At 44.0% G+C, this 13,821-nt stretch overlaps 1 protein-coding gene across 1 annotated transcript in view; it reads right to left on the bottom strand.

Annotated features, from left to right (window-relative positions):
• The window catches only part of adgra1b (adhesion G protein-coupled receptor A1b), a gene marked incomplete at its 5' end in the record, with an annotated part of 227,687 nt that overhangs the window by 22,846 nt on the left and 191,020 nt on the right, over positions 1-13,821 (bottom strand). Inside the window, 2 exons of the mRNA XM_084075590.1 lie at positions 3,002-3,125; positions 9,129-9,256. Coding sequence (XP_083931716.1) covers positions 3,002-3,125; positions 9,129-9,256 — 252 coding nt within the window. The remainder of the gene's footprint in view (positions 1-3,001; positions 3,126-9,128; positions 9,257-13,821) is intronic.

Consider the following 13,821-nt stretch of genomic DNA (forward strand, 5'->3'; position numbering starts at 1 on the left):
AAAAGCACTTATGGACTACTGCCTACTGAGTTCCTGGCGTCCTAAGTGCTGTTTGAACTCCGTGCACTGCTTTAATAGCACTAATAAATATTTTGTTCATTCAAGAAGGCTTGCTACTTCAATATATTTTTTCCATTATTTTGGGCCAGTTCGGAAGCTCTTCCCCCCGACTGCATGTTTTTTTATGGTTATCACTTAGAGTTATGACACAGACGGCGACTTCTTGCGGAGCTTCCCTGTCCCAAAGTATCCTGCCAGGCGACCACTAGCCGGTGTGAAATACGACGCTCTGCGCCGCGACATATTGAAGCGTAGTTATCACAGTGTGGAACCAGGGGACATCTAAAGTGCTCGTGACAAGAGAGGAGGCCATGATGGCCTCCCAAACGCCCCCACTGCTCGCTACGAAGCAAGGGAATGGGGATTGTTTGTAGATATAGGAAATGAGCAAAGACCTTTTGAAACCGTGACTGGAGGAATAGCAACATATTGTGCATCAATCTCTTGCGGCCTACAATACATACTGTAAATGGCCCCCCTGCTGTGCCGAGCTGACAGTCGATGATGTTGCATGCCGTCTGATGTTTCACGCTAACCCTCCCCTGAGCGGTTCCAACTATCAATCACCTGGAAGGGAATTCCACGAGGGGCTGCATCATGGCTTTCACTGCTGGTCTCCACTATATCTCCACCTGTATCTCCGCTTTCGTACATCTATTTTCCTTGTCTTTCGTTCATTGGTTGACGCATCGGTACCATTCAAGCTCTATGAAGGCATAGAATTAAAGGAAACTGACGGTTTTCTACGTAAAAGCCCCTTGTTCTGACAAGGCCGTTGGGAACAATGCCCGTTGAGAATGCATTCCCCTTCTGCTATACAATACATGTTGTACCCGTTGTCAGAGTACTTACTATCCAGTGCAGTACACATTAAAACAAATAAGATATAAAAAAGAAAAAAAAAGAAATCGGACAGCCACCCCCTATAGAATCGCCACTGTGGAGATCCATTTTGCTGCACGCCGAGATATGCAGGGGAAACACTAACTCACTCACTCACTAACTCCCTCACTCACTCACTCGCTCACTCACTCATTCACTAGACTAGGCCAATTCCTGCTGGGAACGCATGCCCCTCCCTGTTATGCAATACCCATTGTACCCATTATACTTAGTGCTGTCCCCATTTTTGAGGCCAGTCTATGATGCCATATTGATGACATCAGGAATATCCATATGGGCATAAAATGAACACAGACAGTCAAGACAGATACAGAGATTTCCATACATGGTCAACATTGTCGCACATCGGTTCTGGACATTCAATCACTAATCCAACAGACTTCCCACTCGACACATCACCCGTGTCGGTCCTTGCCAATACACACCCCGAGTTTGAAATCGATCGGTCAGACAGTTCTCGCGATATGCGGGGAAACACTCACTCACTCACTCACTGAGATTCTGTGCATTTATAGATGTGAGGAGATCAATAATATACGCAAAACAATGACACAAAACCTGTCATTTCACGTCATCGGCCGTACGGAATATACGCCCATCGGCCAATGATTGTAATCACCCGCTGGCATAATACAACTCCAGATCGTACCCTGAGTACGGCTGAGCTTGAGCCTCTCTGTTCGCTCACACTGTAGCCAGGCTGGAGAGAGGACAGATGTGAACGCTGTCGGCACAGAATCAAATGAGAGACAACAGCCTCCCCTCTGAGACCCACAGGACAACAGTCTGATTAAGGCAACATGGTGCTGCTTGGCGGAGAGGTCCCCAGGACACCAGAAGCCCTCCTGAAGGAGTGACTGCATATTACCCTCGGTCACACACAAAATCCTTAATGTTAATTGAACTCTTGAGAGAGCCATCACTATTACTATCACCCTAGGCAGAGATGGTGAGCGAGAGCATTTGAGGAAGGAAGGCTTCAAAGCACTTGTGGCTCACTGTACCGACCATTCTTAAACAGTGACCAGGCCATTACCCCATTGAATCCGGGAACGCGAGTCTGTCATTTAGATTTCTTTGGCTATTCTAAAATAGCAGATCTACAAGCTCATAGTGCGGCACTCGGTGCCGCGCTATGAGCTTGTAGATCTGCTATTTTTTAATAGCTAAAGAAATCTAAAAATTACAGATGTGTTCCTGGATTGAATGGATTGAATACAGGCAGAGTGATAGCTGCCAAGGCTGACTTGTCCACACCAAGAATAGCTATCGCTATAGCGATAACTATAAATATACTGTTTTAAAAAAAACATCGTAACTCAAGTGGATGGCGGAGTCCACATCACAACTATAGCAACGACAGTGGCGTTGGGGTCACCTTCAGAGCAGTTTTGATGAACAATGGAAACACTGAAAGCCAATCAAAATCCAAATATTGTCACGTTCACACTAGGGCTGGTAACTTTCCTCAGAAATTATATATCGAATATTGGTCTTAAAAATTGGCAGATATTCAAATATATTCGAATATTATTATTATAATAATAAAAAGAAAAGAAAATATACATATGTATTTTTTTTAATGTTTATTTGACAATACAAAAAACATCAAGTGCTCGGATCCAATAAAACATATATTTTGTTTGTTTTTATAACTTGATACATTGTTTTTTGTATTGTCCCTGTCAAATATACATAAAAAAGGGAACAAAATCGATATAATTCAAATATTAATTTTAATATTCGAATATACATATTTTCCAAATATTCAAATAATATTCGAATATCGAATATTCGTTTACCAGCCCTAGTTCACACGCGTTCAACATGTTTACAGAACATTATAATTCACCAGTATGGATGATCTAATCATTCCCGCTATAGTTTAAAGTTATCATGCTTGGTGTGGACGGCCCTTTGGCCATACATAATGCAACCAGCAACCCTGCTGCCAGCACCTGAATAGAAATTCATAATGAATTATTTCGAAAACGCTCAAGAGAGAGCGGGAGAAACGGTAAAGGGAATGTGCACTTACAGCTTGACAGATGATGGGGTACTTGATTCGATTGATGCCGCCGGCGAACACAGCGAAGGTCAGGGCTGTGTGGAAACAGAAGTTGAGGAGCATGTGCCATCCCTTCCGACTGATTCGGATCGCACTGAAAAACAAGAGACCATAGGAAGCAGAAGAATTAGTAATAGCAGTCACATAAGCCCTATTTTATACTTTGTCGTACAAACGGTGTCATGTGGCGAAAGTATAGCCAATCTACAAGCTCACAGCGCATCACATTGCTACGTGCTGTGAGCTTAAGGTGACACCTAAGTATGAACCAAACGTTTTGGTCAAAATGTTTACTTTTGCACAGTAAAAGTTTCGGAGCATTAAGCTGTTGTGAGGACTTTTTCTTCCAAATCCATGTCTTGGCCTCAGAGCACCATGCTTGATCCCGTCAGACCGCATAGCTAAATCCTGAGTGTTAGTTACAGTAACACTCAGGATTTAACTGTGCCTGTCACTGGGATTTATGCATATAGATCTGTCTGGCAATCACTCACCGGAAAACAATTGATCAACCCACACTACAACTCAACTGTTTTGCTAAAGAAATATGCCCTTTTATCTTAGCCATAAGCACCAAGAAAACCATCAGAGTCTGAGATACTGCTGGTGATGAGAAATGTAGAGTTTAGACTACAAAGATGAATGTTTGAGAAACACTGAGATGTCCGTATTTGCGATTACAAAGTTATGGCATCAAACAATGTTGTTTGTCATTGTTTCCCCTTGTTAATTTATATACTGGCTGCTTGCTTGTGTAAAGAAAGAATGCTCCCCCCTCTCTATAAATAAAGTCTAAAAATAACATATTAAAGTTAGTATTTTGACATTCGGCAATGGTGATACGTTGAAGTTAAGGTTTGTTTAATTCTCAAAGGCATATAATGTTTAGAGGAATACCATTGACCGAGGAAAGAAAACCATATGAATTATGTTAAATCACCTGAAGAGGTTCATTCCAAAGTAAGATTAGAATATCTCACTTTGAATAATAAAAATATATTAGAAGTCCCTCGTTGACAAAATAGCACTTTTAGAGACAGGATCGTCAATATCAGAGGCATCGAAAGCTGACGGTCGATAGTCTTTATAGCATACACAGTATTTTAGAAACAAACCCTTCATTTGTACATTTCTGGCATACAGTATGTAACAATAATTATTTGTTTTCGAGAGTGTGATCATCTTACAATCTTCCTTCATGCATGCGTTCACGCGTGTACTTCACTCCGACATGAATCATCGGGGTGACTCGATGACATAAAAACAAATTGGTTCCACTTGGCTGGGTCAATTGAAACCTCACACAATATAACACCATGCACTCATACCATGCTTTGTGAAATATAGCATCAGTCAGAGTGCTATACACCCTTGGGCACAGCACTTAACCCATATTGCCACTTTCCATTCAGCCGTTAGGAAATGGGAGTATATATATACTAGGTCAGATAATTCTGGCAGGTGATGCTAAATGAACTGACAGACTATGTATTCAGCAATCACTTTCCCGAGTCAACAGCCTCCCCTTATTTCGTATCAATGCACTCACTAGAGTCACCATTTGATATTATATAACCGTGCGCTGGAACTCGTCGTGGCTCCCCCCAAAATGGAGGAGCAGGAGGAGGCGCACCCGGTCGAACGTGAGCCAACTGTAGATGAAGCAGTGAGCTGCTGTGAGGCATGTCTCATGGCTGGGTCCAAGGCAGGCACTCTCGCCGCCGCTCTGGCCCAGGGAGAGAGAGAGAGAGAGAGAGAGAGAGAGAGAGAGAGAGAGAGAGAGAGAGAGAGAGAGAGAGAGAGAGAGAGAGAGAGCTACGGCTGCTGCTGTTGCTGCTGCTAGCCTCTGCCGCTGTCCAGGTGCTGAACTCTGTCCAGCACAGAGGGCCATAAATCAGGTTCTATCCTCTTGGCCTCCCCCGGAAGGAGGTTTTCATATGCTCTGCTCTGGGCTTTTCATTGGGTCAAGTACATTAACCCGGCGGGCCCTTGCACGTTCCCATCTCCCCAGAGAGGGGAGAGAGAGGGGTAGAATTGACCCCCTCTCTCTTCCCCCCTGCCTCTCCTCGACTCTGCCACCCTGCACAATCTACTGAGCTAACACCAAAACATCTGAATAATAATGATAATACGGCAGTGAGAGCACAAGAGAAGAGGGAGAGAGAGCGATAAAGAGACCCCCAAAAAGCCATAACAGGAGTCCCCCCCCTCTCCCTGTGTTTGAGCCTGTCACTCTCTCAGTTCAGCTCACTGATGTGCTGTGTGTATCCTTGAACAACCTCCCTTGCATTCCCCCCATTTAACATGCATTTTCACAGCTTGGGAGATTGTCAGTCAGTTTAAGTGTTACTACGCTGTTTCAAAAAACAGCGAGGAGGCGCTGCGAGTGGAGGTGGGGGAATGTCTGCGGGGAGACAGGGAGAAGGAGAAGGAGGTGCCGGTGGGTTTGTTACTCCCGGGGACGCGTGTGGAGAAATTATCTGCGGTCCCCGTTCTGACAAGACGCCTTCAGGCTGGGTACACACAGACTCTCAGATGTCTTCAGAAATAAAAAGTTTTTCTTCTTTCTTGTTTTGAACTTTACATGTCTCCCATGTTGCTTTGAATAGCTAACTCTGTGAGGCACTTTTTGAAAGAGCTCAAAAAACACATTTTGACTTCGACAATATGGACGAAAAAGAAAAGTGTGTTTCAGCGCTGCTTCTGCTACATTATTTGTTTTTCACCACTGGAACATGTCAAAGGAAATCATAAGGGTACCAAGTAGATGCTACATCTCAGAATTTACTTGGTTTGAATATAAGAAATAATCTCAAATGTGTGCTATTTTACAATATTATTGTCTCCGCCAGGCCGAAGGCATGGCGAGAGAGTATGTTATCCACCCCGTCCGTCCGTCCGTGTGTCCGTGTGTGTGTCCGTGTGTGTGTCCGTCCGTCTGTGACCAGCTAATCTCCGGCACCGTTGTCTTGATCGCAGCGAAACTGTGCACACACACTCCCTGGATGCCAATTCAGAACCTTTGCCCCAAATTGTTCTCATGGGCCTTTTATAGCGCCACCAGGAGGCCGATTTGTGTAAAACATATTTTTTGACAGTACTCCTACAGATTTTGTCCAAAAGTCACGCAAATCGGTACACAGTATCTCTATAGTTATTAAACCAAACAGGTCTTTCATATTTCTCATATTTCATCCTGATTGGCTAAAAATGTCTTCCAAAGTTTGCAGGAGTGCTCCGTTTTGAACAAAATGCCTCAAATCATGAACACAGCATGCAATTTCCGTGACATTTTGCAAGCACATTCCCATTAGGCCGAGGAACTACCATTTGATTTTTTTCAAATCAGCCTCATGGTGGCGCTATAACAGGCCGATTCGTGTTTTTACCTATAACTGCACCGATCTGTGTACAACTTTGTATGCGCACTCCCTAGAGGTCAAGGAAAAACCTCTGCCATGCATTTTTCACATTTGCCTTTTATAGCGCCACCAGGGGGCCGACTTATGTAAAACACATTATTTTATACTACTCCTTCCAATTTTATCAAAATTTCACGCAAATCGGTACACTTGATCTCTATAGTCATGTGATCACGACGGATGTGTTTGATTTTTCCTATTCCATACTGATTGGCTAAGATTGACATCTAAAGTTTGCATTATTGGCTTGTTTTGAACAAAATTTCGCAAATCATGAACGCACAGTCCGATTGCGGTCAAACTTTGCACGCACATTCACACTATGTTGAGGAACAAATGCCACCCTTTTAACATTGGCCTGTTATAGCGCCACCAGCAGGTCTAATTTAGCGAAACTACCAATGTTGTTAACAAAATGCCTCAAATCATGAATGCAGTCAGTGTCCGCCACAATTGCTTACCTGACCTGGCGGAGACCTGTGCTCCGAGGAGCACTTTTTCTAGTTATTAGTATTATCATTATTATTATCACATTATTTAAGTAATTAATTTACATGGGAACTGTATAGCCCTAAATGTAAACATGTGCCAGGGCTCGATAACACAATGACTTCCCAATTACAACTGTACTGAACAGAAACATTTAAATAAAGCATAAAATAGAATCTGGCCACATAATAAAGTTACTGAACCAGTTAGGAAACAAAATTAACATTGGTTAATAATAATGTTTGCTATCATGAAATTTTACTACACTATAAGCTATTGACAGTCGTGAACTTTTATCACAGCTAAACATGAAGTTAGGTAAGTCTTCAGTTCACCATAGATAGCCCTGTTACCATCCAGTAGCATCCAGAGTGACCCCAGAAATCAAATCCTATTAACCAGGGGTTCCCAAACTGTGGTGCGTGCACCCCTTGTGGTGCGCGAGCGCCACCAGGGGGTGCGTGACCTGCCATCTAGGCAAACCAACCTAATTGGTTTGCCTAGATGACGCCCCGGGGGGGTGCGTCATCTAGGTCAGGATGTAATAAGGGGTGCACAGCTAAATAAGTTTGGGAACCAATCACTAGTACTGTATGTCTATGAAATGGGTATAGGCTACAGCAAACCTCAGGTATAGGCTAAGTATAAAGATAGAAACAAATGCCACCGCAAGCATATGAGCTCTAGTAACGGATGGTTATTCTGTGGCAGGCTCAAATCAAAGCAAAACAGAGTATGGTGCTGGGGTTGCGTGTTTTTTTTTTAACCTGCTTTCATCCAAAAAACACGCCCACGCTCATTCCACTCTCCTATGACTGGTCAGAGCCTAACACTAGCACCACACAGTGTTGCCAGATTCTGTGAGAGAAACAAGCAAACAGCCAGGTCTAGGAAAACAAGCCCAAAAGAAGCGACTATGGGCCACATGAGCACGTTAAACATATACATCAGCTATTTGAAAATAGCAGATCTACAAGCTCACAACACGTCGCATCACGTTGTGAGCTTGTAGATCTGCTATTTTCAAATACACTCTTGGGGGGAAATTATAACAAGCAGACATGGCAACACTGGCACCACATGCAATTCCCGGTCCATTTCCATGGTCATATTACCCTAACCTAAATTGAAACTTTATTTTAGCCAATTATTTCTCTCCGTTTTTCCTCCCAATTAGTCATCATGCCAATTAATTATCCACATGTATTTCTGTGTTGTCACTGCTCTTGTACCCCACTGGCTCACCTGCCAGTGAGTTGCCTCCCCTCCCGTTGACAGGAGCTGCCCCAGCCCGTAGGAGTCGCCAACCCGATCTCACACGTCTTAGTATACATTGCACGGAGGTGTCATTCCGTGCATAGACAACTGGAAACCCCGAAAATCTGTGCATAGCCGCCTCGCATCTCCCCCATTGTGACTAAACCATTTCAGAGGCGCGCAGTCTCAAGGGAACTGGAGCCACGTGAGGGACCACCGAGCGAGCTAAAGCGAACGAGTTGCCGTCCCGAACGTTGCGACGTTCCCTTGAGCCTACTCAGCGCCGTTTGAGTTATGTACCGATAGGCACAGAATCGTTAATTTTGTTGTGGGGACTGCTCTGCTTCCGGGTTTTTCCGGGTTGCAACTGGTTACGTCCACCGTGGGACTCGCCGTACATATGCGCGGATTTTCTAGGCAACTATGCACGGAATAAGGTGCACTGGGTCCGTGCAATGTATATTACATTCTGTGAGATCAGGCTGGATTCGCTATAGTGCAGAGACGCTGCAAATGCCTAACCTTAACTAAAAATATATTCAGAACTATTTTGGGTAAGGCAGACACACACACCCGCCCACATGCAAAGCTAAGCACACGCAAACAGGAATGAACACGCACACACACGCATACACCCAATAACCAAGCTTTAGTGAGTCAGACAGGCTGTGCCAGCATTAGTGAGTGACTCACACACACTCAGCCTAGGAGCGATGAGGAGAATATAGAACCCCCCCCTCAACAAAAACATTGAGAGCAAACGAAAAGTTAACACTAAAGCCTGGGTGAGTGCAACTGAGCACATAGCAAATCTGGGAGCTGTGCGGAGGTGGGAGCGTGTGAAGTCAAAGGTGACAGTGGTCGCAAACAGCGACAGCCAGTCCTACCTGTGGTGTACTATGTACAGTAGGTGATGATGGAGGTCCTACCTGTGGTGCACTATGTAGGTGATGATGGAGGCGAAGAGGCAGAGCAACATGACCGCCGTGCAGGCATACACGACCGGGTGCAGAAACTCCCCGGGATATGGGGGGAAAGACAGCACCTTCTTCAGATCCTGAGAGAGAGAGGGAGAGAGAGAGAGAGAGAGAGAGAGAGAGAGAGAACAATCATTATTATGCTATAACACATGTATGCATAAATGTTCAGAAAAACATACCCCAGCAGAAGAGATATATCTTGACATGCATGCACACATTGCGTATACTGTAGTCAAATATATTCATACAAACGTAACACGTTTGTATGAATATATGCCACAGTCACATGAAAATGAGTGTGAGTGAGTGCGGTGGCAGAAATTAGCCTGAATTCCTAGTTCTCTGATACACATTACAAGCAACACACAGATAATTAAGAGCCAGGCAGACAAAGCAAAGTTATTCTCTATAGTAGTCTAGAGTATAACACAACATTTAGTGTCATCATCATGTGATATTTCACACACCTTACCTTAAGTTGCTATTATTATTATTATTATTATTACTACACTAACATTAAACGCATAATTTGTCTCCTAGTACGGTCATATTAGAAGACGTCGCATGCTGTAATTTAGCAACTTAATCAGTGCGATGGCGTGCGTGAAATCTAATAATTGAATACACTGGATGTCCCTAGACCTCTCCTGATCAACAAACCCCCTTACATTCACTTCAGGTGCCCTTGTTAACAACATCACATCATCTCGTAACATCGCCGGATGTGCTGCTAACCATGACGGGACAATTTGGGTTCCATCATATTTGAGCATGCTAAATAAAGCACACCGTATCTCCATAACTCCCAGAAGCCCAGCAGCGTGAGCTTGTGTCAGGGAGAGGAATTCACACACCCACCCGTCTGACTCCATCACTGTCTCGGTGTGTAGCCAAGCAGAATCCTCTTGTCTCGTGTTTACTGACAGAGTAGAGGATTAGGCCTACGGGGGGCCGACGGTACGAGGGTCATGCGCCGGGCATAAACAAGGCCAATCAGCGGCGGGAGCGTGACGAGGGTTGGAGGGTTTGCGGACGGGGGCATTTGGGAGATGTAGAACAAATTGACAACTTCGTGGCACATGGATGGCCACTCAGTGAAATCATCACCACTGTGTGTAACAGAGACCCCGTCAACCACAGCTCTGTGTGTGTGCGTGCGTGCGCGTGTGCGTGTGTGTGAGAGAGAGAGAGAGAGAGAGAGAGAGAGAGAGAGAGAGAGAAACAGAAAGAAAGAAAGAGAGGGGGGGGCTAAAGGGGGCCTTCACAAGAAGACATGATTGATTTATTTGGCACAAATGTAAGCAGGCATAATTTAGGAACTGCAGATTTACAGAGAAGTTGAATTTGAATTTGTCCTCTATGCAATGTCAGAGAAGGACTGTGAAAACTAGCGTTACATTATACAGCTAAATAAATGTATGTAGATAGATTTACCAAAGGAAGAAAACACTGTCCTATTGAGAGAAATATAAAGTGTACAGAGATTCCAGAGAATATAAATTTGAAGTTATGGAAATATGGAATTTACATCACAACACAAGGATCACAAATATCTTAAGACACCAAAGATAATCAATTACACCACAGGTAAGATGAGAACAGTATTCACAGGTACACTGTGTCTCAGCAAACGGTATATATGACAGCAGCTGCAGTTTAAATGGCCATAGGGGGAGAGCGGAGGCCAACCCGAGTCAAAGGTTCTCATGGGACATATTACCATCAACACTGGGCTTATAATGTCAGCCACTGATCCCCCGAGTCTTTAACCACCGGTGGCTCTCTGTTATCTACCACATTATATATATTTCTAGGGCATTTCTGCTTTACCGTACAGGCTACTTAGGCATGACATGGACTAAAATTTTAGGGAGGGACTAGTGGAGAAGAGATCCAGTAGATCTAGAAGACAAGTCATTTTATGTTTGGTTGTGCTCACAGGTGTTACGCTCTGAAAATAGCAGATCTACAAGCTCACAACGCGTCGCGCTGCGACGCGTTGTGAGCTTATAGATCGGCTATTTTCAGCATGCAACCAGGTGTAAAATCTGCCATTACGACGCCATCAAGGCACCGCCAAAATACATTTTAGTCGGCTAAATCGACTAAAATCTTATGATATTTAGTCGACTAAAACAGTAAAACATTTCAGAGGACTAAAATATGACTAAAACTAAATGGAATTTGATTCAAAAGACTATGACTAAAACTGAATCAAAATTTGCTCTCAAAATCAACACTACCAAGTACTCTAGCTCTGTGACTATGAGCACTATTGACTGTTTGGCTCACCACAATGTCCCTGCACTAAAATGAACTGAAATGACAACAACAAACAAAACCAGTAAGGATCTCAAATGAGCCAGTGCCTAGGCAATTTAAGACTAAAGAGTGTCCACTTTAATTATAAGAAAAAAGCACAAGGGGCCTTCAATTTGAACAGCATTAGAAGCCCTTCACACACTAGCCCTGCAGTCTGGATTTACTGCTGTGAGAGTGAGAGACATTAGCATTTTCAGTGTATGGTATATACTGCATACTGGTATATACTTATTCCTTGGCTTTGAACCCTGATTGATATTTGTGCTCATGTTTAATTGTATTGTGTGTTCATTTGTATTGCGTTATGTTTTTTATTTGTTGTTACTGCCTACTGTGCAGCACTTTGGTCAGGAAGTTGGATTGGATTGGATACACAGCATTGTTCAGTTAAATGTCAATTACATAGGCTACCCTCCAATGACCACTCCAGCTTGCAGCCTGCAACAGCCTATAAATTACCAAACAAACAAGTGGTCTAACCACTTCTTAGCCTCGATCTCCAGGCTTTTATTTTCCTTTGCGTTTTGCTCAAAAATAAGCAAAACGTTGACGTTCTGGGCAAAGGAAGTGGGTGATTTCCCCAACCAACCAGAGTGCAGTGGGCGTCGCTTCAAATGTTGTGATGTCAGGGTTCTCAATACTGCACATTGGGGGAGGAGGAGGTGCCCGGGGCTGACGGACAGATCGGTGAACCAATGGGATCCGGCGGATTCTCTCTCCGGAGATTTCAAACCCGCCCCTCTAGACAAGATATCAGACACGCTAGGGCAGCCTAACCACTTCTAAACCGTTGGAAGGGTAAAAGACACATGCAGTAATTACCACTCTGATGAGGCTAAGCTTTTGATCAAAAATGTAAAGGTCAAGGCAGTGAATAGACAAACTTAGAGGTTATAGAAGTGGACCAGATGGGAAAATGTAGCTAAATCAAATAAATGAATAAACCTTTACAGAATAACCACAGGTACCCTTGAGCAGGGCACTTGACCCTGAATTCCTCCAGTGGTGTTCAATGTCCTACAGTAAGAAGGCTTTGTCTGAATCTGGTTCACTGTGGGAAGGTGAGGCAGGGCGTTAATGAGAAACAGCACGTACATCCAGCCACAATAGCCTATCTTCTCGCAGATAAACTGCGGGAAGAAACAGAAGGCCAGCAGACTAGCGCTTATAGGGAGAGCAGAGAGAGGAACTTGGGCGAAAGGAGGGAGGCAAAACGTCACTTTCAGTAGAAAGGATCGTCCGTGAGAAAAAATGGCAAAGCACACCACGGGGTGCCCTGAACAAATTGTTCATACAGTTCCCCAGAACCTGTGTTTATGCTCCTGGGGTGGTGTGAGAGGGGAAAAAATCCAGCTGCTCACACAGAATAGCTCGCAAAGGGGGGACGTTTGCTCTGTGACTAATGCACAATACTTGCACACCGGCTCAAGTACTAATGCTTTATCACTAGCGAGCATTTGTATCCACTTTACAATAAACTGTTTTCCTACGGAGCGCCGGCGGAATTGCCTGAGATTTGCGACACTAATATGTTGATCGCTGTTTTTTTTTGGCGTCTACCTCCACTAAATTCACCCCCCGCATATAGACCTCAATAAACCACGTTGGCGAGTTGGCTATACAGACTGTAAAAGTTGCAATCCCCTTGTTGACCTAGCTGTCACAGTGACTGATAGGCCACTGGCAGAGCCTGCAGCATGCTCTGAAACGGCCTCCTCCCTCGTTGCTCTCTCCTCCAGGACAGCCATCGGCAGAATGTCAAATAAGGACAGGAGTGTGGTCCGGCACGTTTTCCAACCACAACGGTTATTATCATTATTGCTATCGCATTACATCACAATGCTGGGGGCCGCTTTATGACTGGGGTCTGTGTGTGAGGGCCAGCGGTAGCCATGTCTCTCTGACAGTGCAATTTATTACAGCTGTGTGTGCCACTCTATTACCGCATGAGCTTGACGTTGCAATTCTCTTGGATTAGAGCCGGCATGTTATGCCTGATTTACATCTGGTCAGTGGTGTAAAGTAACTAAGTACATGTACTGAAGTACTGTACTTAAGTACAATTTTGAGCTACTTTTACTTTACTGGAGTATTTCCAATTGTCCATACTTTTACTTCTAGTACACTACATCTCAGAGGCAAATATTGTACTTGTACTCCACTACAATTATTTGAAACCTTTAGTTACTAGTTACTTTGCAGGCATAAATTATTATTATATTATGAAACATACATGAACCACTTTAGCCCTATGTTATACCTAGGCTATTTGAAAATAGCCTATCTGCAACGCGTCGCATTGCGACGCGTTGTGAGCTTA

The sequence above is a fragment of the Gymnoscopelus microlampas genome, assembly GCF_963454915.1.
Source record: "Gymnoscopelus microlampas genome assembly, chromosome: 13".
In the NCBI taxonomy this organism is placed as follows: Eukaryota; Metazoa; Chordata; class Actinopteri; order Myctophiformes; family Myctophidae; genus Gymnoscopelus; species Gymnoscopelus microlampas.